This window comes from Diabrotica undecimpunctata, chromosome 9 (genome assembly GCF_040954645.1).
Source record: "Diabrotica undecimpunctata isolate CICGRU chromosome 9, icDiaUnde3, whole genome shotgun sequence".
Taxonomy (NCBI): Eukaryota; Metazoa; Arthropoda; class Insecta; order Coleoptera; family Chrysomelidae; genus Diabrotica; species Diabrotica undecimpunctata.
In genome coordinates this window covers 29,546,644-29,573,736 of record NC_092811.1, presented here as the reverse complement: position 1 = coordinate 29,573,736, position 27,093 = coordinate 29,546,644, and the positions used below count along the sequence as shown (strand labels likewise).

Below are 27,093 nucleotides of genomic sequence, written 5' to 3'. Positions count from 1 at the left end.
GATTGCAGATTCATAGTCAAAATTTTCTTGTTATCAGTTATCAATGTTAGTACTAGGATCAGAAATATCTTTCTTCTTATTGTGCCGTTTTCTAACGAAGGTTGGCGATGAGATCACTTCTTTAACTACTATTACGTAAAATATCTGTTTAATATTTAGAAATATAAGTTGTATTAAAATTAGTCTCTTGGAGACAAAGAAAATTTTGATGGTAAATTGATGTAAGATATTGTACGTGTTAAAGACATGGATAATATCCGTGATTACTAATGAAAACGTGAAAACTAATTTAGTTAGTAAAAGTGTATCATGTACTAATTACGTAGTGTTAAGAAAAGATCGATATCATTACAGTTAGAGTCACATAAATTATTGAACGTAATGGTGGTCTTGACCGTCTATCATAATCACTACTACCAAAGCTATCTTCCTGGAAGGCAATTAGTTGTAATGTTCGCAACAAAAATTTTCCTGGACTAGTTTAATCTAATTTTTTTATACTTAATTCAGCAGATGCATTAATTTTACCAACTTTTTTGTCATCAGTTTTTGATTTCTTTTTAGGAGTTACACGGACTGTTATTGGTAATATATTTTTAGAGTTTAAATTTTGGGGGCTAGCGGTAGCCGATAAAGAAGGTGATTTAAGACTTGTGTCCATTGACTAAGTTATTTTGATGTCAGAGTTAGAAGCAAAAGATTCTGGTATTAAAGACTATTTATTTGGGATTGTTATGTCAGTAGGAATGTTATTTAAATAGGTATATCTCTATTTTTCAAGAAAAGGAAGAAAGAAATATACTAGAAGTGGGATTTGGCTAGAAGTTATATTTGAAAAGAGATTGCTAGATATTTTTTGCCTGAAGAATAAAGATCCTATAATTTTTATTTTCATATGAGATTACAATTGAAGTATTTAACTCGAAAGTTCTCTTTATATGGTATTACATAGATTGAGCGTCGAAAACTGGAGATTTGAGCATATTCGTCTGCCTGTGAACTACATCAGATAAACGAGATAGGGGAAGCAAGTTGTAATCCAAGTTTATTTTTAAGTACTTATTTATTAGTACATTTCTGATTGAAGGACACACGTTAGTGATAATAGTAGTAGCCTCTTTGTAGGAGTAATAAGTCTGCGAATAGATATTATTTGTATGATGAAAAGGTAACTGGTGTAAGCACATATTCATGAGGGTTAGGACTAGGGTTTTATACCGACAATCCGTATTAGGTTGTAGATTTTCATTAAACAAAAGATTAGGCAACCGGTTTCGCTGTTTACAAGTTATAAAGCATCATCAAACCCGAAGAAACTAACGACTGAAATAGATGATATGTGTAAAATCCAAATGGAATAAATTCATTATTTAGGTTACTGTACATATTTATAAAAAATCCCGAAACACGTCAAATTTAAATTATAACTTGACATTCTTTAACGTAAAAATGCAACCTCTACCTTCAACCCCCTTAGAATGACAGGTACAACCCCCAGTTTTAAAAATAGGAAGTATAGGCTTGTAATATATCGTTTGAAAGGTCTTTTCATTCTCCATTCAAAAATGTTGTCGCTTTCAAGTTTATTAAGATTAATTAAGATAAAATAAGTTAAAATCATGTGGTTACCGAAATTCAGTACAATACAACCAAAAACTAAAATGTAATGCAAAACGTAATAAAATGTAGAACACGAAAAAGAACTATGAATGTTAATGAAGTAGATGTTCAAAATGTTCACCACGAATGTCTTGGGAACATCCTAATCTCAAATAAAACTGTCTTCTAACATTATTTAACATAACAGGCGTGATCGACCTAATCGCAAGCGATATTCGTTCTTTTAAGTCATTTAAATCAGAAGGTTTAGTTTTGTACATATGGCTCTTCACATATCCCTATAAAAAGAAATCTAATAATGTAAGATCAGGTGATCGCGCTGACCATTCAATCGATCCTCGCCTCCCTATCCACCCATTGGGAAATATTGTATCGAGGTACTGCCGGACATTAAGTTGGTAATGTGGTGGTGCTCCATCCTGCTGAAACCATATCGTATTCGCTGGAACTTGAGGGTTTCCTGGATCAGGATATAAATTTGCCAACGTTGGAATGATCATTTTGAAGTAGTGCCAAATAATTGTTGCCATTCAAGTTGCCCTTAATGAAAAAGGGACCAATGATATTGTTTCCTACAATCCCTGCCCAAACATTAACCTTTTGAGGGTATTGAGTGAGTTCTTCTCTCATCCAGTGAGGATTTTCCGTGGCCCAGTAGCGGCAATTTTGCCGATTAGCATGACCGTTAAGTGAAAAAGTACACTCATCAGAAAACATAACGTCTTCTAATTGGATAATATTGTTATCCAACATGTCCATCATTTGCTCACAAAAAAAGTTCTCCTATCAAAATCGTCTTCCATGAGCTTCTAAGTAGGTATCATCTTATAGGGATGCAATTTATTTTCTTTTAATATGTTTACTATCGATGTATGGCTAGCATTCTCATGCATACTCGATGTATGTGGATTTTCCTGAAACTCAAGCAACACATCTAATTTGAGTTCATCACTCAGTGCATTGACAGCTGCTTTTTTTATCTGCCTTACATGACCGAAACTGCTTCTCTATTTTACTTATTGTTCCTTGGGATATAGGCGGTAAATTAGGAAATTTCTCATGAAATAGGCGAGTTACTTCCTGTTGTGTTCGGGTGTTATCTCCGTAACCAATCCTTTGTAAAACTGTTATTTTATGCATTTCCGGTAATCTAACCATTTTTCAGAATTGAATTGAACGAACTTTTTACTTAAACTAAAATACTGACAACTTAAATAAAACAATTTACTAATGCGTGTTAAAATAACGTTGCCTCGGAAATTCTTTAAAGTTTTTTAATGGTTACTATCTAAAAACCACATTGCTATGGTTTTTGTTCACTTTCTCATTATCAAGACCCAAACGGGAAATAAGTTTTGAGTATATTTTAGCGAATTTCGGTAACCACATGATTTTAATTTATTTTATCTTAACTAATCTTAATAAACTTGAAAGCGACAACATTTTTGTATGGAGAATGAAAAGACCTTTCAAACGATATATCACAAGCCTATACTTCCTATTTTAAAAATTGGGGATTGTACCTGTTATTCTAAGGGGGTTGAAGGTAGGGGTTGCATTTTCACGTTAAAGAATGTCAAGTTATAATTTAAATTTGACGTGTTTCGGGATTTTTTATAAATATGTACAGTAACCTAAATAATGAATTTATTCCATTTGGCTTTTACACACTGTATATAAGCCAATGTATGCAACTAAGAAATTTTTTTTTTTGGTTTTTCGGTTGTATAATTACTCTTAATTAATAATAATTATAATAATGAGAGAAATTAGTGTTTACTTAATGTTACTACATAAAAACATTTGATTGATTCTTTGAGCTCCTTCGCCAAATTTTTAATTAAAACTAAAACCTAACGAAAAATCGCAACATTGATGAATGTAAAAATCATACATACTAATTATGTTTTTTTACTTACAGGTGCTGCCAGGAATGCGCAAAGACTGAGGGTGAACCTTGTGGGGGAGATTTGGGTTTTAGTGGAACCTGTGAGCCTGGATTATCATGTCAACAGCCCGGACCTTCGCCAAGTGAAGGAACTTGCAGACCAATCATTTTTGACAACCACGAGGACACGTGAAATAGGATTCGCCGTCTTTTAGTTTCTTGTAAGTATCTATAATATTGTTTCTTAAAATTTTAAGACTGTGAAATATGATTAAATTTTCTTTCATCCCTACGTATTAAATCCTTGTATCCTTTTGTTCAATAAAGGGGTGTACATATGAGAAATTATTAATATAATTTTATAGTATGAGAACTGTATTAAAAAGGGCTGGTTCAAAATAATTAGAAGAGGTAGTAAAGGGTGATACAGTTAATAGCCAAATCAACTTTATAAAAAGTTTTACCAATATTGCTGTTACACACACTCGCGGTATTTATAGGCTTCCATTCACGATATTCACTTGCAGTGGTTTCTTTTGCGGGGAGAGCTGTCTTTAGTGGTTTTTACACACGTGTCAATTCGCGGTATTTTTCGCGCAGCTATCAGAGAGAGAGAGAGCGTCTGTTGCTAGCGGCAGTCAACAGTCGAGAGAGAGAGAGTGTGTCTGTTTGCAATCGTTATTTACAAAACAAAACTACAAATTCAGGAACTGATTTTATGTTGTCGATTTAACGTAAACCATCTTATTGAAAAATGATTTCTAAATAAGGTAGTGCTCTTTAACACAGCGTTAACATCAATCGTAATAACATAAAGACGAGTTCACATAAATTTTTTCTGTCTAAAAGTTTTTTCTGGACGATTTCATTTCGTGGGATGAAAAACACTTTGAATAATCAACTACGTTAGGGTTTAAGTGATAAACGCCACAAATCCGGTATCCATGTATAATGATTTCTTTTTTAAAAACTAGTTTAAAAAGCATGCTAAAACTGTGTACTCTTTTGTTTATAAATTCTCCATCGTTTAGGCCTGTCTTACTCATGGCGTCGTCTACTTCGTTCCTCCAGGATTTTCGGGGTCGTCCTCTTTTCCTCCTTTCTATGGGGCTCCATTCGGTTATTTTCTTTATCCATCTGCTGTCGCTAGTTCTTCTTACATGTCCATACCACTTTAGTCTTTTTTGTTCTATATATGTTAGTATGTTTGTTTCTATTGATGTTCTTTGCTTTATTTCGTCATTACTTCTCCTATCCATTCTTGTTACTCTGCAGCATCTTAGCAGGCATTCCATCTCTGTTGCTACTATCTTACTGCTGTTTTTCTTGTTTATGATCCAATTTTCAGCCCCATATGTCATAATACTTCGCACTAATGCTTTATAAATCTGCGTTTTTGTCTCCATATTTAGGTGTCTATCCCACCATACTGAGTTAAGTTGTCGGATTGCTGTTCTTGTTTGTCCTAATCTTTGTGTAATTTCTTCCTCTGTTGTAGCCTTTTTCGTGATTATAAACCCCAGGTATTTGAATTTATCCTTTCCTTTGATTGTTACGTTGTCATCAAACTGTAGATCTTCTATGTCTTCTTCACTTGTAGATAGATACTCTGTTTTCGTGAGGTTAATATTTAGGCCAGCCTTGGCATATTCTTCTTGTAGTTTCTTCATCATGTAGCTGAGGTCGTCTTGTTCTTGTGCAATCTTTACTTGATCTTCTGCAAAGCTTACCGTATATAGGTATTCGTTTCGTACCGGTACTCCCATGCCTTCGCATTTTCTTTTCCATTTAGTCAAGGCTTTCTCTAAGTATATTTTGAATAGGGTTGGAGATGTGGAACAACCCTGCACGAGCCCTTTTGTTGTGGTGAAGTCTCCTATGATTCTTGTTCCCATTTTAATGGACACTTTATTTTCTTTATACAGAGCTTTTGTAGCTTCTATAAGTTCCGTCTGTATTTCTAATTTGTACATTGCCTCCAATAGTTCTGACCTTGGTACAGAGTCATACGCCTTTCTTAGGTCCACAAATGCCAAGTGTATGTCTCTATTTTTTGCTTTTTTCTTTTCCAACAGTTGTTCCAGTGTGTATATGTGGTCTATGCATGATCTTCCTGCCGTGAAGCCTGCCTGATCCTCACCGATTTTACCTTTTATCGCTTGCTCTATCTTTTCTCGCAGTATCTTCCCATATAATCTTCCTATTGATGATATTACGCTTATTTCTCTGTAGTTTTTGCATCTTTTCTATCTCCTTTTTTAAATATAGATGTCATATATGCCTCCGTCCATTCCTTTGGAGCTGTTCTCCATTTATGACTTTCTGATTTTATTTCAACTTTAATTCTTCAACAAAGTCAAATATACTGACATCACAAGATTGTAGTATGTAGGTTGTATTGGGGTACAGATAGTAAAGGATAATTATGTGTTTAATACAGAACTTATACCGGTTCTAATTATCATCTTTATCATAACTATCTTTTTGGCACCGAAAGTATCAGTTCTTTAGGAATTCTCCTGTAGAAGAAAACAATGATTAGTGAGACTGCCGTACAGTTAGTTGCATAATTATACATTACAGACATCCAACTAGAATTGGACCTTCCAACTAACCATTCTTTTGGCACCAAAGAGTTATTGGCACTAGTTATTTAGAAATTTTTTTGTAGGGAAAAAACAATCATTTGTAAGACTACCGTACCGTTAGCTGCGTAATTACACAGTACTATTTTTTTAACTTGGTTTTTAAACTTTTTGAAGGGTCTTAGCCCTTTCCCTCTGCAGAAAAAAAATTTTTTTTCTGCAGAAAGATAGGGCTAAGACCCTAAGTGAAAGGGCTTCGTTGAATCTTTTTAATTGAAGATCGTAATAGGCTAAAATTATATTTTTAACATTTTTGTTAAACAGGTAGTCGTTTGACAGAATGTCCATTGCAATGGACATTGGGACATACGAATTTAGGAAAATAATCACATACGATATTCTTATTAAATATACTATATTTGTATCAAGCAGACGTTAAGTTAATTTAAATGAAAATATTTGAAACAATTTTTGTTCTTCACAAAACTATCAAAAACTTCACTAAACAAATGTACATTACATTTTTTATAAAAAAAAACATGCGTTTCCCCTTTACACCCAACATTTTTGCATCTGGATGCTTCCTTTCTATTGTCATACTCGAATAAATGATATATTTAATCCATCCTTATTTCCTTCAATGAACTAATTTTCACTATGGGTCTGTTTGGAATGGGGGGAGAATTTTACATTTTGGGAAGACCAATGCTTCTTTTTATTGGTTTTACCACTTTAATTAGCGCCTCAGCAATTTTTATTTTAAAATATAGCAAATCCATTTGATCTTTGGAAGGTAAACTAAGCTGCTCCTGTAATATTCTAGCCAACGATATGCACAAGCAAAATCAAAGGCATGGAAGATTAAACGTAATGTCCATTTTTTTGACTTGATAGAGATTCTATAATATGACAATAGATGATCTAGTAAATCTACATCTCCCGTCGATTTATTATATAATTGAATTGCTTGCGGTCTCTGAATCGTTATTTTTTTCTTTTGTCTCTTATCCCATCTTTTTACTAAGTCTTCTTTTCTTTTTCCAACAAAATTCGATCCTACAAGCACATACTTACCATCTTGCCACTTGCATAAAACCACAGTTTTTTAATTATTTACCACTTCTTCGCCATATCCCCGTCCTTTTTTTTGTAATTGTTTATCTGGTATAAATGGAGGATTCTGGATCTGTCAATTCTTATCGTTTCATATTTAACAGTAGTACAACATGTATCAACAGAGTACATATTTTTCTTATAGAGTTCTTTAAAAAGTTTGTAACTAGAAAAAAAATTGTCGAAGTAAAAATATTTTTCTTGTGGAATATCTTTGACCAGGTGCAGAACAACTGATGAACCTAAACCAAACTTGTCGATTAACTCTTTTGGAATTTCCGTTGTTAAACCTTGGTAGATTATAAAGTCATAAGCAATTCCACTTTCTCCACACACAACAAAAATTTTAATGCCCCAAGGAGATGGATTATTTTTTACATATTGTTTAATATTGAGTCTTCCCGTGAACGGTACAATCTGCTCATCCACACACAAGTTTCTTTCTTTCTGTATCTCAGTACAACCTTTTCGGATACTCTCAAAAAATGGTCTCACTTTGTATAATTTATCTGTACAATCGTTAGGTTTTTCTAGATTGTTAACAATATGTACAGAGACTCCTAAGCTTAAAAAATCTGTCTGCGGAGAGACATCTATACTGAATACCTTATTCCAATACATTCTGATTCTTGAAAAAGATAAACATCCCATGAGGATGTGCAACCCTACAAAACTGTCTATTTCACATCGGTTTGTTGGTTGAAAATGGTTTTCATTTCTTATACACTCTTATTTTTGCTGGTATTGAGAGTATTTTTTGATTTAAGTACGGTCATTAATGAGTAATATGCCCTGTTTCCTGCAATGATCCTGGCTGCCACGTCCTTTTAATTTATTTCCAGATGTTATGATCGCTCTCAGGTACTTGAATTCTTTGACGACTTTAAAGTTGTATTCATTAATTGTTACGTTTTGTCTAACCCTTGGTCTTGGGTTCTTCGTAACCACCATGTACTTGATCTTGTCCTCGTTGACCTTCAGACCAAGTTCCATGGCTCCGTTTTCGAATAGGGTGAAAACTTCTTTTGCATCTCTGGTGGATTGTGCAATTGTGTCCACGTCATCCACAAAAGCCAATAGTATTTTTGATCCTTGAGCGGCAAATCCGTTTGTCAGTTGTGGTTGAGCTTTCCTGATCGCATGTTCCAGAGCAAAATTAAATAGCAGGGGATCGGGAGGAACTCCTTGTCTAAGCCCGGTGGTAATGAGGAATTCCTCCGAATGTGGTGCTGCCAATTCTGATCCGTGCGAAAGCGTTCTCTGTGCTCACCTATGCTTATCGTACTAGCTTTACAAGTACTCCCATTTCTACCACAATGATTCTCTGCTAACGGAATTGTAAGCTTGTTTAAAATCCACGAAGATTTGGTGTGCATCGCCGTTGAATTCCCAGTTTTTTCAACTTTTTTTACAACAACAGAGTAAGGACTCAAACGAGAAGACTTGTGAAAAGAAAAAAGAAACAGTACCTAGAAGCGCGAATACAGCAACTGGAGGAGGAACAAAGAACCGGTCAGTCTAGACAGTTTTATAAGGACCTAAAAACAATGAAGAGCAACACGACCAACAGCCCAAGGTTTATAAAAGACGATACAGGACAATTGCTCACAGCAACTCCTAAATACATAAAAACCCACAACGACAAGGCAAGAAAGACAGTAGTAGTTAGCCGAATCTGAAATACCAGGGCCCACATTAGCTGAAATAAAGTCCGCAATTTCGTCCCTGAAAAACCATAAAGCCCCAGGCCCAGACGGCATATAGGCGGAACTACTAAAAAAGGAGGAGAAAAGCTCCATCTTGAGATATATCATCTTATAAAAGAAGTTTGGGAAAGAGAAGAAATACCAAAACACTAGCATGAAAGCCATATAGTACTTATCCACAAGAAGGGAGACAATCAAATATGTCGGAACTATAGAGGAATATGGTTAATCAATACAACATACATAATTATATCCATAATACTGTCTAGAAGGCTAACTCCATACGCAGAGGAAATAATAGCCGACTATCAAAGCGGATTCAGTCCGGGAAGGGAATTAATATGCTATTTCAAATATTTAAAACATATGCTTAAAAAAAAAGCTTAAAAAAGAACACGTGCTTGCTCTACTAGCATGCAAAAGTGATAAAATATTGCCACTTACTGGCACCTTAGCTTTTATTTTCGACTTTACTAATTCGTAACCCCTCTAGAAAATGAACTGTATTAAGAAGAATAAAAAAGGGACGAAAGAGATTCTATATGGCGTATTATTATTTTTAACAAAATTTAAGGGACTGTTCATTTATTAGATACGCTGTTCAATCATTGATCGATGTACCCTACCATATATTAAAAACTCCGCTCAATATGTTTAACTTTTGTTGTAAAAAATTCCAGACGAAATAAGACAGCCTTGATATAACAACATTGCGTTTGCTTAATTTGGGTAAAGTGAAAATTCAAGGTAAAGGATCCCTAAACCGTTTACACAGATACGATGCGACATTTAAAGCGTTAGAGTCAGCCATATTCAAATTGAACGAAAATTACAAATCAGGCTCCTCTCTGCTCAACACTTTTATATGCCTTTGGAGACTAATTTTCTTGTAATTACCTTCATATAAACATACATTTTCCTTTGTTATACTAGGGGCTAGATTTCATCGGAACACGAGACTGGTGGAAATCATTAATTAGAGAGGAAGATGGGGGTTTGTTTGTCTGTAATTATTCCATACCTTTAGTTTGCTGTATCTGATCTTTAAATAAACCCATAGAGTAATTACTAGGGACGCTTGTGTATTTAATATTAATACAAGTGCTTACCATAATGTAAATTATTATCGATTTCTCAGGAAATATGTAGTATGATAAATATATAAACCTGCTACATTTTCAAGTATTGGTAAATAGCAAAGAGAATGTTGACTGGGTAAATTTGACATCTGCTTCGTAAAACGTGTCATTTTATCTATATTTTTTTTATTGTACTGCCTTATAACTTTTGCCATAGAAAAGAAATATTGGCATTGTTTTCGGGGAGTAATAAAAAAAGAGTTTTAAATATCTCGAAGCAACAATTACTGCAGATAACGATATCGCGGAAGAGATTAAAGGAAGAATTCAAGCAGCAAACAGATGTATGTACAGACTCCACAATACTACTAATTCTAAAAACATAACACGAACATCAAAAATTAGAATATATAAAACGGTGATTAGACCGGTGCTCATGTATGGGTGTGAGACGTGGACCCTGACCAAAGAAACTGAAAGAAAACTTAGATGTTTTGAGAGGAAAATCCTCAGAAGAATCTCTGCGCCTTATCACGACATTAATAGCAACCAATATCGAATAAGAACAAATGCTGAGTAGGCGAGGAAATGAAGCATTTCACCTCGCAATTTTTTCGTCCTGCGTGGATTGACTTGAAATTTTAACAGAAGGTAGGTAATAGCCTAAGGATCAAAATCTATATCGAACCAAAGTGCACCAAAGCCTTGGGGGTGGTTGCCACCCCATCTCGAGGGTGAAATTTTTTTTTACGTTTTAACCACAGGTTTCGATTAAAAAGGTGATCCTAAACAAAAAATGTTCTATACATTTTTTTTGTAAAACTTATTCGCGATTGAAAGTTACAACTTTTAGACGAATAAATCGAAGTTTTTAATCGATTTTTCGCGAATAACTCGAAAATGGTGCATTTTATCAAAAAAATTGTAGATAACAAATTTGTAGCTTTTAAAAAGACAAATATAATTCATGTTTTTAAATGTTTTTGCAATATAATAGGAACCGAAATACGGCCTATCAATGTTCAGCGGTTTTCACCAAATGCCAAATTTGAAAGATTAAAAGTCAAATATCGGGAAAAAGATGCATTTTTGAAAGAAAGCACATACTTAGAACCTTTTTTAAAGAGCATAAATAGACCTATCATAAAAAAAAAGACTCTAACTCAAAAATTGAGTGAGTTATGATGAAAATAAGGTCAATACCTCATTTTTTTTTACGAAAAAATCGATGAAAACAACCCCCTAACTACGCCCATAATTAAATTCGATCTTCACCCTTCTGCAATTCTCTTTGTACATGTATTGTTAATACGTCCAAGACAGTTTGACCCATTTAAAATGCTTAGTTTTAGAAAAAGTACAGCTTAAAGCGAGAAACGATTCACAACTTCATATTTTTTACCCTTCTTTTTTTAAATATCCCCGAAAATACTGAATATATGAAAAAAATAAAATGTACTAAATTGTAGCTTTTTTAATGACTAAAATTTTCCTTTTTTTAGCTGTACCTTTGTTGTACAATGAATATTTGGCGAGATATAGCCGTTTAAAGCATCGATTTACGATCAAGCACCATCTTTTTCGAGCCCTTTAAACTCACCCCATTTAAATACCAAGGGTTCCAAAAAATTTAATTCACAGATCCTTGTAGCTTTTAAAAACTTCTACAAAATCGTTTTTGAAGAAACACTCTATCGTTAAAAATGAAGGAAATACGTTAAAAAATCCAATTAATTTTTTTTCCGAAAAATTCCATTAGTATAGTACAGTACATTGCGGAGCATAATAATCTACAAAACCGGTATATTAGGTAGTGGGGCGTTATACATTCGAAATTTTAAGCGTTCTTATTTTGAAATCCTATGCAACAGAATAAAACATCTGCTTTTCTCGAGCAGATGCGGTACGAACAGTTCATCAAAGCTACAACGAAAAACTGTGCGGTTAAGCTATCATCCCTTCTGCCCACTGTTGATGCCTTAGATGAGCATTCAAAAAGATGCTACTACCAAATTCAACAATGGCTTGGCAATGAAAATATCAGAGCAACAGATTGGGGATGGTATTCCAAAGATGGTTTGTTATTACCCGTACGCATGAACAAACAACCTGCACCCGATGAACTTTTGAAAATTATTTTTTGCCAATGCAAAAAAGGATGCGGCGTTTCATGTGGGTGCAGAAAAGTTGGTTTATACTGTAACTTTACTTGTTCTGGGTGCTCAGCTGAAGGGTGCAATAATAGTCCACCAATAATTGAAGAAGATGAGGATGACATAGATCACGATGAAGATGTAATTGATGAAGAATAAAATTAATATTATAATAATTGTTTTACCTATAAACGTAAATATTTTTAACTATTTATGTAAATGTATAAGAATATAGGGTGCCTTTTTATGTTGATAAATTTTTTTGTATTTAATTCTACTTTTTTCAATTTATATCTATTAAATTAGTTTATAAAAACTGCAATGTTGTAAAGGGTGATTTGCAAAAGTTGAAAAGTTGCAAAATTTTAGTGCTATACGTAAAAAATTGTTTTTACGTATAGCACTCATAACAATTGATTTTTAAGGGTTGAAAATTTATGAAATTGTATTTTAAAGCATAAAAAAATCAATATTTAACTAATCCTAACAAAATTGGACTCATCTTAAGATTTGTGATGTTATTTTACAATTTTTGAAAATTAGAGGTAGTTTTCACCCCTAAGAACAATTAGGGTTCATCAGCATGACATAAACTATAAAGCATAGGGTGAGTTCAGCTTAAATCCAAATTTTTATCCAAATCGATCCAAGGCGAAATCATTTTTTTAGAATTAGTAATTTTTTTACATTAATCTCTAACAAGGGTTGCTTTTTAAGGGTTGAAATATGATGGAACTCTATTCAAAAGTATAAAATAATAATTATTTAACTAATTCAAACCAAATCTTACCCATATTCAGGTTTAATATGTTATTTTAAAATTTTTGACAATTAGGGGTAGTTTTCACCCCTAAAACCCTTCAGCGCACTTCGGTTTGATATAGATTTTGATCCTTGGGCTATCACCTACCTTCTGTTAAAATTTCAACTCAATCCATGCAGGACGAAAAAATTGCGAGGTTTTAACTTTTTTTCGAGCTTCATTTCCTGAACTAGAGGTCAAGCAGATGTATAGAGCGAGCGATATAGTCCAAGAGATTAAATCCCAACGTCTAAGATGGGCAGGCAATACCCATAGACTCTTTAATAACCGCCTTGCCAAGCTAATATGGGATGAAGCTCCCACAGGAGAAGGCCATTAGGACGTCCACCAATGCGATGGGGAGACAATATATGGTCAGATCTCAGAACAATGGGGCTACTCACTGACCCAACTATTATGGACGACCGTTCAAGATGAAAGCAAGTTGTGCAGTCAGCCAAAATCCACCCCGGGTTGTAGTGCTACGAGAAGAAGAAGAGGAATAAAAAAAAGAAAAAAAAGTAGTCGGTACAGTAGACTAGCGTGAGCTTCATACTATTTTTTTCTGTATTTTTAAAATAAATTGATATTTTTAAAATTGAATAAAGTAATTTTGTTAGGTATTTATTATTGATATTTCTTTTAAACAAATTAATTACATTAAAATAATTCAATAAATTATTATATATGCTCCTAATGTCACCTGCTAACGTATTAACAAAACGTACGTTGTTAACTTATGACAGACCTGTCAAATTCAGATGAAATACAAAATTAATAATAAAATATAAAAAAATATTATTTGATAGTAAATTTAGCTATTTTATAATCTAACTAAAATGTTTACAAATAATAATTATATTTATATAAAATTATTTTCAAATTATAAGTTTAAAAAAATTTAAACAGGCGTGTTAATATTATTATAAAATGGATGGCATTTATGACTTTTAAATTTTGACAATCGTTACAAATCGGATCTTTCAATGACCGATATTCCTTAACTTTACTTCTCATTTAATGTCTGTACTTTATTAATTAATCTTCATGCAGTTTTTAACTTAAAACTTCTAAGATAGAAACAAATAATGACTAGAAACAAATTGATCGAGATTTGTAAATCGACCGCTATTTTGTAACGCTACCCGTGACGCCTTCTCCTCGTGGCGCTAGTTCCGTGACGCTCGTCTCATGATTTTACTATAGAGAAAACAGTAATACAACGCCAGTATAGAAACTTCGCTGCAAAACCTTTTGTAAATATAAATGGATGTTGAAAATTTAGATCATTTATGTTTAAGGAAAGTAAGATGTATGAATGTATAGTGTTAACATGCCTTCTTGGCCTATAGCTGGATAGATAATTTCCATAGTTTTCTGTTCTTAGCTATCAGCTTCCAATCTCTGATTCACATCTCTCTGACATCTTCCATAACTACATCTTTCCATTTCTTTCTTGGTCTTCCTCTCTTTTTTTGCCCTCAGGTACTCTCCAAACAATACTCTTGACTAGTCTATTATCTTGCATTTTTTCTACATGTCCGTGGTTTACCACTTTTGTATTGTACAGTTAGCATACAATTGATACACTTCTACATTAGTTCGTCTTCTCCATTCTCCCTCTACTAATTTTCCACCAAACATTCTGCGAAGTATCTGTCTTTCCCATGCTTCCAATCTGTTCTGTACGGCTTTGTTTATAGTCCATGTCTCAGCAGCGTATACCATTGTGGGTATAATTATAATTTTGTATACTCCTTTTTTGTATTACAAGATATATCTTTGGCCTTAATTATTTTGCTCATGACTCCAGCACACTTGTTGCTCTTGGTCAGTCTCAGGTTAATTTAAGTTTCTTCCTTACATTTCTGATCAATAAGAGTACCTAAGTACATATGCTCTCCTTCAAGCCATCCTGCAAGGAAAAATATTTGGAAAACGAGGTCCAGGAAAAAGAATAACATCTTGGTTAAAGAACCTCAGAATCTGGTTCCCTGGTGTTTATTTCTTTTTTGCTCGAGATTTCCATGTAGGTACTTGGATTTATTAATATTAACTTTCAGATTTATTTTAGAGCTTTCCCGAATTAATCTTTTTGCTATATGTACTTGCCAGTTCTTTTTTATTTCTTGCAATGAGAACCACATCATCAGCATATGCTAAACATTGGTGCTCTTTATATAAAATAGTGTCGTACTTATTTATACCACTAATCCTTAAAATTTTTTGTAGAACTATATTGAGTAGCAAGGGTTGCCTTGGCGAACATCTTTTTACTACAAATTTTTGTGAGACTGTACCGTTGCATTTTACAGTACAAATGGTTTATTAATTGTCATTTTCACCAACCTTATTATTTTTTATGACACTTGGAATTCTTTTAGCGCTTCTATTAATTTGTTTTTGTCTATTCTATCGCATCATAGGTGGCTTTGTAATTAATGCAAAGTACTTGTACTGAAATGTTGTATTCATATCAATTGATCAGTATTTGTTTTAGCATAAAAATTTGATCGGTTGTTTAACTTCCCTTACGAAATAATCCCTGCTATTCTCCGGATATTTCTAATCGTTTTTTAATTAGTATGGCGAGCACTTTATATATTTCCTTTAACAAGAATATGCCTCTATAGTTTTGCGCATTCAGTTCTATCTCCCTTTTTGTGTATAGGAATTATAATGAACTTGTTCCATTCTTGAGGCATTTCTTTGGCATCCCAAACTTTTAGTACTAGCTCACTAAGTTGGTTTATTAAAGCTTCTTATCCATATTTTAAGTTCTCTGCCACAATGCCGCTCTCCCTGGGGCTTTTTTTATTTTCCATATCTTTATTATTTCTTTAATTAATTATTAATTTCTTCTCTTGTGGGCTTTGGTATATCTTCTATTACTATTTGAGGTTTAGGAACATTATAATTTTCTTTAGTAGTCACTCCGTCATTTAGGATTTCTTCAAAATATTTATTTCACCTTTCACATATTTGGTCTTTTTCCACTATTAGATTTCTTTGCTTATCTTTTACATTCATCTTTCTTCCCTGATACCGTTTTAATGTATTTTACCTCTTTATAAAAAAAATTTATTTTACTTTTCTCGTAATTTTCTTCAATAAACTTGAATTTATCATTCATATACTTTCTTTTCAGCACCATTAGGATTTTTTTACCTTTTTTCATTGTTGCGATCGTAAACTTTGTATTCTCAAATCTGATCTTTTTTATCTCTGTCTTACATTCGTCGTCGAACCAGTGATTTTTTTCTAAATCTTTTGTTCTTGGTATGTTCTTCGACGTTGCTTCCTTTATAGTGTAGTCATTTTTAAGAACTTTTGTTGTATGTTACTTGTTATGTATGGTTTTCATGTACGGATATACTTGGCAACGTTGCACTTGGCAAACGGAACCTTAAGTGACAGCAGTGACATGACAACCACACATGACAAAAGATTTAGGTCATGGACTACATGTGAACTGAATTAAGGTTAAGTTATACAATTCTTATAAAGCTTAATAAATTAATAAAACCTATCGTAAGTAGCTTTATGTTATGTCCAACAGTCCTAAAGAGGAATACATTACATGGTGGCAGCGGAAAAGTGACGATAGGTTAAGTTGTGTTAAAAGCCGGTGCATGTGACAAAAGCCTATAAAAAATATATGTAAGTAAAGGAGCTATACTGTGCTCGAATCAATATGACAGATACTTGTAAAGGCTTAGAACCGTTTAGTTTCCAAGGAAATAATATTTCTCACGAGTGGAAATTTTGGAAGCAAAAGTTCCAGTTATTTTTAACAGCCTCCGGCAAAAGTGAAAAACCAGACCACATAAAAATCGCTATTCTCCTAAATCAGCTGGGAGATGAAGGGCTAAAGATATTCAATACCTTCGAGTATGAAAATGTTGGAGATGATCAGAAGTACAATGTTGTTTTGTGTAAGTTTGATACATACTGCAGCCCTCTTAAGAATTTAATTTATAAACATTTTAAATTCTTTAAAAGAGATCAATTACAAAATGAAAGTATCGATCAGTTTGTAACTGCCTTGAAACAATTAGCATCAACATGTGAGTTTAAAGAAAAGGATACTTTAATTTTGGACAGGATTGTTTTGGGTACACATGATCTACGAATTCAAGAAAAATTATTACAATGTGCTGATTTAAAACTAGCACAAGCTATAGACGTCTGTAGGGCTATGGAAAATAGTGCTGTTACTCAACGTGAAATATCCAAAGAAAGTGAAAGTCTTAGTGTTGTGAAGAAAAGAAATGAAGAAAACAGACCTGGATCTACAGGATAGTCAAGGTATGGTTCAAAGTATGAGAAGGAGCAGTCTACAAGCCACAAAGTTACTGACAAAAATACAGGTAACCATTATATTCAGTGTTATAAATGTGGACTTCAGCATATTAGGGGTAAGTGTCCTGCATTTTTCAGATATTGTTCTTTGTGTAACAAAAAAGGACACTACCGTAAATTTTGTCCTGATAATAACAACAAAGTCCATGAAATCAATGATAACGATAGTAGTTGTAGCAATTCTGACACTGATTTAACTAATGAACAGGTACTAGTGTGGACTGTTAATGAAATTAATCCGAACTCTTCAGAATGGTTCCAAAAAATCATTATTAATGGTAAAGAGAGTATTTTAAAAGTTGATACTGGAAGTGAAGTCAATATATTGAACAGTAGTGATTTTAAAAATTTAAATATTGATTATAAAATGCTTGAAAATACTAATAGTTCATTATCTAGCTATACTGGACATGTTATTAATGTTGTTGGTAAAATTTATATACCTTGCTCTTTCAAGAAAATATTTAAAGATTGTCTGTTCTATATTTTAGATAATGATAAATAAAAATCTCTATTAGGCCTAAAGGCAGCAAGAGACTTTCAAATTGTTTGTGATCAGCCTAGTGTTAGTATGATAGATAATGAAACAAATCATATTATAAATAGTTATAAGAGCATTTTTTGAGGTGTAGGAAAGGTCAACAGGTATTTTAATATAACTTTATCTAGTGATGCAGTGCCATTCATAAGTGGGACACGAAAAATTCCACTGGCTATAAGGAGCCAAGTTAAAGATAAACTTGATGATATGGTACGTAAAAACCTTATTGTACCAGTTAGTGAACCCACAGAATGGCAAAATCCTATTGTAGTTGTTCCGAAAAATAAGGGATCTGATATTAGAATATGTATGGATCCTGTGTATCTAAATAAATATGTTAAAAGAGAAAGGTTTCCAATTCCTACTCAAGATACTTTATTTGCTAAGCTTTCAGGGGCTAATTATTTCACATTATTAGATGCGTCATCTGCTTTTCTTCAGTTGCCTTTGAGTTATGAAAGTTCACTTTTACGTACTTTTACTACACCTTTTGGTCGTTATAGATATCTGAGATTACCATATGGCCTTACCTGTGCACCTGAAATTTTTCAAAAATATATGTCTGAACTTTTAGATAGTATATCAGGAACAATAACATATTTTGATGATATTTTGGTTTTTGGATGTTCTAAAAATGAACATGATAAAAATTTGAAATGTGTTTTAGAAAAAATTAAACAGAGTGGCTTAACTTTGAATTTAGGAAAATCTAAATTTTGTCAAACAAAAGTGAAATTTTTAGGTCATCAGATTAGTAATATTGGCATTTCACCTGATCATGATAAAACAGAAGCTATTACAAAAATGACACCACCAAGTAATAAAAAAGAATTACAACGTTTTTTGGGAACCATAGTATATCTTGCAAAATTTATACCAAACCTGTCAGAACACACTAGTCCTCTAAGATGTTTACTTTCTAGTAAAAATGAGTGGCATTGGGGACATAATGAACAGGCATGTTTTGATAAACTAAAGAATCTTGTGGCGTCAGCCACTACTTTGCATTATTTTAACCCTGACAAAAAGACCATACTCTCTGTTGATGCCAGCCTATATGGTTTGGGGGCCATGGTCTCGCAAGATGGGTTTCCAATTGAATTTGCATCAGTGTCATTAACTCCAACCCAAAGGAGGTATAACCACATTGAAAAGGAGCTTCTTGGTATAGTGTATGGATGTGAAAGATTTTCATTCTATCTTTATGGCATAGATTTTGAAATAGAGACAGACCACAGACCTCTTTTAGGTTTGTTAAAAAAACCTTTAGATAAAATGTCACCTAGGATCCAAAGACTGGCAATGCAATTAATGAGATATAAATTTTCACTCAAATATGTTCCTGGTAAAAATCTCAAAGTTCCTGACAATTTAAGTAGAGATCCTTTGATTAAAACCATAAATACTAATTTTATAGATGATGAAAATAATTTAAAAGTGTATTCTATTGTAGCAACATCAAAAGAAAATGAAAAAAGATTGCAAAATGCAATTGATACTGACCCATCTTTACAAAAAGTTAAATATTATGTTTTAAATGGGTGGCCTGAGCATAAAAGCTCTGTACCTTCTGAGGTGAAAAAATTCTGGTCTGACAGACATGATATATATTTATTAAAGAATGTATTATTTTATAAAAAAAGGTTAATTATTCCTGAAGAATTAAAGGGTGAATTTCTTGATGTTATACATCAGTCTCATCAGGGTGTAGTATCATGTAAGAAGAAGGCTCAAGAAGCAATTTATTATCCGGGATTGATGAAGGATATAGAAAACATTGTTCTGAACTGTCTGACTTGTCAAATGAGCTATAAGAGCAACAATAGGGAGCCATTAAAATCACATGATGTACCTGAAATACCTTGGCAAAAAATTGGTATTGATTTCATGACAGTAGCCTCACAAGATTTTTTAGTTGTGGTTGATTATTTTTCGAAGTTTGCAATTGTTAATAAACTAATGAACAAAACGGCTAGCAGTGTTGTAACACAATTAAAAAATTTGTTTGCTATTAATGGACTGCCTTGTGAAATATTTTCTGATAATGGTCCTCCATTCAGCTCTCATGAATTTTTAAATTTTGTCCGTATATATAATATTGAAGTAACAACATCAAGTCCACAATATCCTCGTAGCAATGGCATGGTGGAAAGAACAATACAAACAATAAAAAACTTGTTTTTAAAATCTGTACAAACTAAGAAAGATCCATTTCTAGCTGTATTAGATTATAATACAACTCCAAAACAAAATTTACCTGCTCCTTGTGTGTTGCTAACTGGAAGAAATTTCAGAACCAACTTACCAGTCAGTATGGAATTTCTAAAGCCCAGACATTCTAATAAAAGATATTTTACACAATTGAGAGAAAATCAAAGAAAACAAAAACACTATTATGACAAAGGAACAAATAGGTTACCAGAATTAAAATCAGGACAACAAATTTTACTTCAAGAAAAGAAAAGGAAATGGAACCCTGGAGTGGTTATGGCAAAGAAAGGATCAAGGGATTACATGGTTAAAGTAAATGATACTGCTTATAGACGTAATAGACACTATCTTAGACCTGTACGGTCAGAAGCACAGCAACATGCAAATGCAAATTGTGAGCAAGCATATGTGAAAACTAGTCATGAAAATGATATTGTGACTACTGGAAGGACAAGTATGGGAAATATGAGAGCAGTTCTTTGTCCTGATGTACCTGATGATACAAGGGACTGTAAAACAAATAACACTATCAAAGATATTGATGTACCTTCAACATCTAATAGAACATCACCCATCAATGACATTAATGTACCTTCTACATCATACAGTACTTCACCTGGTTTGAAAACCTCCAGAAGTGGTAGAGTCATTCGCCCTCCTGATAGATTTACCTATTGATATATTTGTGAATTATTGTTATTTATGTACTTATGATATATTATGTGAATTAATTTTTGTTTATTTTGTCTTTATTAAAGGGGACGTGTTATGTATGGTTTTCATGTACTTGGCAACTGTACATACTTGGCAACGTTGCACTTGGCAAACGGAACCTTAAGTGACAGCAGTGACATGACAACCACACATGACAATAGATTTAGGTCATGGACTACATGTGAACTGAATTAAGGTTAAGTTATACAATTCTTATAAAGCTTAATAAATTAATAAAACCTATCGTAAGTAGCTTTATGTTATGTCCAACAGTCCTAAAGAGGAATACATTACATTACTCACAGTAGCACTATCTCGTTTGGCGTAGGCTGCTTGCATATCCTTTTGATAATCCTGCATTATAACAAACTTTCGTAGTTTTTCAAAATTAAATTTACGTTGCACTTTCTTTTTCCATTTATGCTTGTTAATTATTGCTTCACTCATATTAAGTCTAACCAAAAAATGATCAAAGTCTACGTCAGTCCCTCTGTACGTTTTCATATTTGTTATTAAATTGGCGAATTTTTTTTTGTATTCAGATGTGGTCTATTTGATTAGTTTCATTTGATCCTTTATTCAAATTTTTCACGTTCCTTCATATACAACATTTCTCCTCAAATGCGTACTCCTTATTTTCATCCTGTTTTCAATTGCAAATGTAATCAATCTGGCCATTATCATTTGTATTTATACATTTACTTTAGCCCCCTGTTATGTTTTTATATATATTTTTTCTTCTGACTTTTGCATTGGCGTCGCCTATAATAATTTTAATATCCTGTCTGGGCATTTCTTCAGACAATGACTCTAATTATTCATAAAATTGATCTTTTACTTCTTCTCGTTTTTCTTCTGTTAAAGCATGCATGTTTATTAGCAATATCATGTTCTCTTTTCCTTTAACTCTAATTGCACACATTCTGTCAGATTTTGCTACGAATCGTTTTACCTGCTTCACATCTTCATGTACCAGAAAACCCACTAAAAAATTCCTATTATCGTCTCCACTTCTATACAACATGTATGGACTAATATTTTCAATGTTGTTTCCAGTAAAATGTGTTTCTTGTATTGGTATGATGTGTATTTTATATTTTTTAAGTTCTTCTATTAAGTTAATTAATGCTCCCTCCTCGTATACGCCTTGTACATTCCATATCGCAATATTTAGGTACGTTTTCTTATTTTTTGTTTTGCTATTTATGTTCAAACTCATTTTCCTATGGGTCGCTAGGGTCCATCGGCATATTGGGTCGTCTTTTTCTTTTTCCACTACTATATGAAGTTTCTTGGATCCATATTTTTAGAATTTTCGCGTTTCAAGGTACCATCTCCTGTTCATTCCCATTAAATGCCATCCTCATTTAATTTTTTGTTATCTATCTTTACGCTTTTATCTTCAGCTCTTAATTTGTTGCTTTTATTTACAATTTCCTGCCTTATTTGTCTTTTCTTATCGGTCAGGTCATCGTTGATGAAGATCTTTTCTCCAGTCAGAAATCAGAGTTTACTTTTTTCTTTCATTACCTTAATATTTTCGCCATAATCCTTCACTTGTACCAGGCATATATTGTTTTTTAGCCTCGTTGCAGATTCTATTTCGACATCCTCTTTTAGGTGCTTTTGTATAAAATCTTTTACGTATGGCAAGTTAGATATTATTCTTCTTTTTTATTCCAGAATTTATACAATAGTTTTCCTATTTATTAAGACAGTCGAAAGGGGAAAGGGTCACACCACCGAAGTATTCCACTGGAAAGAATCTTACGAATTCCTTGGATCCATTAGATAATAAAAAATTTAATTTTAAGATAGCTAAAGATAAAAAAGAATCTCTCTGCTCAAGTCTAATTATAATAATTTAAATATTTTCAACATGCCATATCAACGTAGAAAAATGACAGGAATCTGCTAAAGACCAATGCACGAATATACATAAATGACTGAAGACTGAGATGTATAGGCATATACCATCAGGACAATCACTCCACGGTATATCTATTACTAGCTATATATTTATGTTAATCTCGTTTACCAAAACATATTTGGTGTTTGGCAAATTGTGGAGCTCAAACAATTATTTCTAAGTTGGGTTTTAGCTAAAAAATCCTTGCCGATGGAGTAATTATGTGCGGCATGTATTTTATGCAGGTTGAACATAACAAACTTTATGCAATTTTCACCGACGATTAATTAGTAGCTAGATGGCTCCGCGGTGATGGCACAGCTGAAGCCGAGCAGGTCGCTGCACGTCATAAGCATAATTAGAAATACGTTTGGACGTGTTTGGATATGTCGACAACAATTCGATCAGTCTCGTCGATGTGAGGCGTAACAGTGGTGCCTGAATTATGCAAAGGTGAGACCCTCTCAATTATTCTGATTATGTTCAACACAATGTATATTGTGAATTTCCAATGTATTTTTGTGACATTAATTCATGCTCGACTTTCTATCAAAACAAAAAAAAAATAATAACAGACTTACATATAAATCTATTCTTCTTACTGAAATATATAACACAATAGAAAATTATGGTGTTTGCAAAATTATTACTTACGTTTAACCTTCGGAGTACCAAGACTGGGTCAAGCGTGACCCGAAATTCACTTATTTCTTAATATTTCCTGAAATAATTTTTTTACAAATCCTATTGATCGTAAGTGCTCCTTATCTGTTTCAATCTATTTTTTCGTGTATCATTCGTGAACATGCAAATTACAGTTTTTCCTCTACGTAAAATCTATGATGCCGGGTCAGTCCTGACCCGTTCTTGGGATTTCGAAGGATTTTTCAATATGTTTGTAGGTACACGTAAAACGCAGCCATCTCTGTTTACCAGTGAACGTATTCAAGGCCAAATGATTATGTTTGTAGAAATATTAGTCGATAGAAGTTAACCTTGGGAGTAAATGTAGTGTCTAATAGGCATATTCTACAAGAAAGTCCGAGACGAGAGGTCCAACTTTGGTGTAAAGCGGTATTTCACGTTTGTTTATAAATTTAAATCAAGCGTCGATCTTGAAGTGTGCAGTATTATATCAAAATGTGGAAAAAGAATAAACCTTTGGGTGAAGCTGAGTTGTATGCCTTACTCCTATCAGATAGTGAAGAAGATGGCCTTGCAGAGCTTGATGAAAGCAATAGTGAAGCGAGTGATAATGACGGTTGTGAGCCAGAAGCACATGAAGGTAATTTATCAATTACTGAACCCGAGAACGAGGAAGTTTTAGCGACAACTTCTGAAAATATAGATAGTGAAAGATCTAACGTATCTGATGTTTTGTGCGAAGAACGAACATGGCGTTATTTAGCTCCAAAAAAGGGTAAGACATTGGAATGTAATTTATTACAGAAAAACGTAGGTCTAACTAAGAAAAGTCAAAATATTGAGACATGCATGGATGCCTTTAATTTATTTTTTTCTGATAGTATTATGTCAATGATTCTCGAGTATACCAATAAGAGAGCTATTGAGTTCATAGCTGCGTATAACAGTAAGAACGAGGAAAACATGAAGGATTGGATTGAAGTTGATCTAGTCGAACTGCGTGCTTTCTGTGGTATACTTATATTATGTGGAAGGTTCAGAGAGTCCCATGAGAAAGTGCAGAATTTATGGTCCAATACAAATAATGCATTTACGCGTCCTATTTATAAAGCATCTCTAAGCCGGAATAGATTTTTAAGTATTTTGAAGTATATTCGCTTTGATAATTTGGATACGAGAGCAGAAAGAAGAGAACGAGATAAATTAGCTCCTATTCGAGAAATCGCTGATCTATTTGCCCAAAATTGTAGGGAATCATATGAACCATCTGCTTTTGGTACTATCGACGAGCAGCTTATTGATTTTAGGGGACGTTGTCCATTTCGGATTTATATACCAAGTAAACCGAAGAAATATGGTATAAAGGCTTGGACCCTATGTGACGCTGAAAATTTTTATTGCTGTAACTTTGAGATATATACTGGAAAGATTGGTGATCAATGTGAACGTAACCAAGGCCCAAGAGTTGTCAAAACTGTTGCAGAACATTGGTATAGGTCTGGTCGAAATATTACAACTGATAATTTTTTTACCGACATTGCTTTATCTGAAGAACTCTTATCCAAAAATTTAACTCTTTTGGATACTATCAAAAAAAATAGGAAGAGTTTACCCAAATCATTGCTTGAAATGACAGATCGCTCACTGTATTCTTCAAAATTTTTGTTCACTAAAAACATTACCTTAGTTTCATATGTAACCAAGCCTAACAAGTTTGTTGTATTGTTATCGACCTTACACAATGAACATGAAATGTCTGATGAAAACCAAAAGTTAAAACCAAGGATTATTTTGGATTACAACAAAACCAAAAGTGGAGTCGATATTTTAGATAAATTGATTTGAGAGTACACATGTAAAATAGCAACAAAAAGATGGCCCTTACGTATATTTTTCAACTTTTTGGATATTGCGTGCTACAATGCTTTCGTTCTATGGAATACGAAAAATCCTGAATGGAATAACCAAGTAAATATAAAACATCGCAGAAAACTATTTCTGGAGGAACTTGGAAAACAATTAACCTCACCCAATATAAAACGAAGAGCGGAAGCAATACAAGAAGAACCCACCGGATACCATAAATCCGTAATCGCTGCAATAGAGACCACCGGTGTTAGTGTAAAAAAGCAAATAGAAGTGCCGCAATCTGCAACAAAACGAGGTCGTTGTTATTCTTGTAGGGGTTGTTTTTTGTTAAATTAAAGATACTGTATAACAATACTGACTATTTAAAATATCCTTATAAATAAAATGAGAATGGGTCACGCTTGACCCATCATGGTAATCTAAGTAAGTCAAATAATCTTGGTACTCCGAAGGTTAATTAGGTATACAGGGTGATCAACTTTTGTGACAAAATCTGTTATACCTGCTATTATAGATGACACCAAATAAAGTTATTTACAAAAATAAAATTTAGCTGTAAAACCCACATTTTCAAATTAGTTACAAATATACAGGGTCTTTTATAACACTGTATCGTTATGTACTTATATTACAAATCCAATCATTACATCAAAAATTTTATATCTTCTTGAAATTGGCATAAACCAGGACTACTTGAATTTATTACTTAATCAAATATATACAAAAACAGTGCAGGACTTATAATGGGTAATCCTCTAAGTCCATTGCTATCAGATATTTTCTTGGATCATCTAGACAAAGATTTTAAAACATCCCGTATTCAAACGGTTATTTATTGGTGGAGATACGTAGACGATGTACTGGTATGTTTTACAGGAACTAACAGGCAAGTCGACCAATGTTTATTGTATATTAATTCACTCGATAGTTATATTGAATTTACAATAGAAACAGAACAAAATCAATCCATAAATCTTTTAGTTTAAAAAATTATCAGACTTAAAAACAAAACCTATTTCCATAAACCTACCCACACTGACATGACTATACACAATTCATTATCCCATCCTACACAACATAAATTGGCAGCCTACCATAGCATAATAAGGTATAAAGTGTCCAAATACCGCCCCCCTAAGCAAAATCTTAAATTCTGAAATTTGATTTAGAGTTAAAATAATGGAAGAAACTGACTTAAGTAACTTAACTCTATGTGTAAGAGTTTTGCTGGTACGATTCTACTAAATAAAATTTCCTGAAGTAGAAATAAATAAATAACAAAATAAAGCAAATTTCGGTTCTTTAAAAATGGTATCCCAATTCCGTCCCTCACCCATTCCTAGTTAAAATGTATTATTTTTTTGTAAAACATGATTTAAACAGTACTAATATCTGTTATAATAGATTTATTGAGATAGGAACATGTTTATATATTTTGGTACATAAGTTCTATCTATTTACACCTGCAGACACAAATCACAAACAAAATTTTTGACCTTGGTTGAAGTTGAACACATCTCATGCCACCACTTGAAGTATTCCGAACACCTTATCCTTTTTGTCCTTGCTTGTCTTGTGAAAAACGTTTTCCACAAATGGCACATGGTGCAGCTTCATCACAAAAACTATCCTCATCATCGGTTGATACCAGTGGAACTTCTGTTTTATCCTCAGAGTCACTTGAATTTAAATCCTACTTCGTTATTTTCTTCTTGGGACGTTTGTTCAATCATGTGCCAGAATTTTCTTTATCTTCCATGATGAGACGTTTCTTAGCCTATGACTGCCACTTCGCTTCTTTCATTTGTTTCTTTTGTAAAGATATTTTGAGAGAAGTTTTGTAAGGAGATCCAGTTACCAAGAATTAAGTACCGGCTCTAGAGGATGTGGAAGGTT

The 27,093-nt window shown here is 33.1% G+C and overlaps 1 protein-coding gene across 2 annotated transcripts in view; it reads left to right on the top strand.

The window, feature by feature from the left end:
* cmpy (crimpy) overlaps positions 1-27,093 on the top strand; it is a 617,633-nt gene that overhangs the window by 415,115 nt on the left and 175,425 nt on the right. For both annotated transcript variants that reach the window (XM_072543054.1, XM_072543055.1), the window contains exon 3: positions 3,542-3,729. In XM_072543054.1, the coding sequence (XP_072399155.1) occupies positions 3,542-3,701 (160 nt within the window). In that variant the 3' untranslated portion in view covers positions 3,702-3,729. The remainder of the gene's footprint in view (positions 1-3,541; positions 3,730-27,093) is intronic.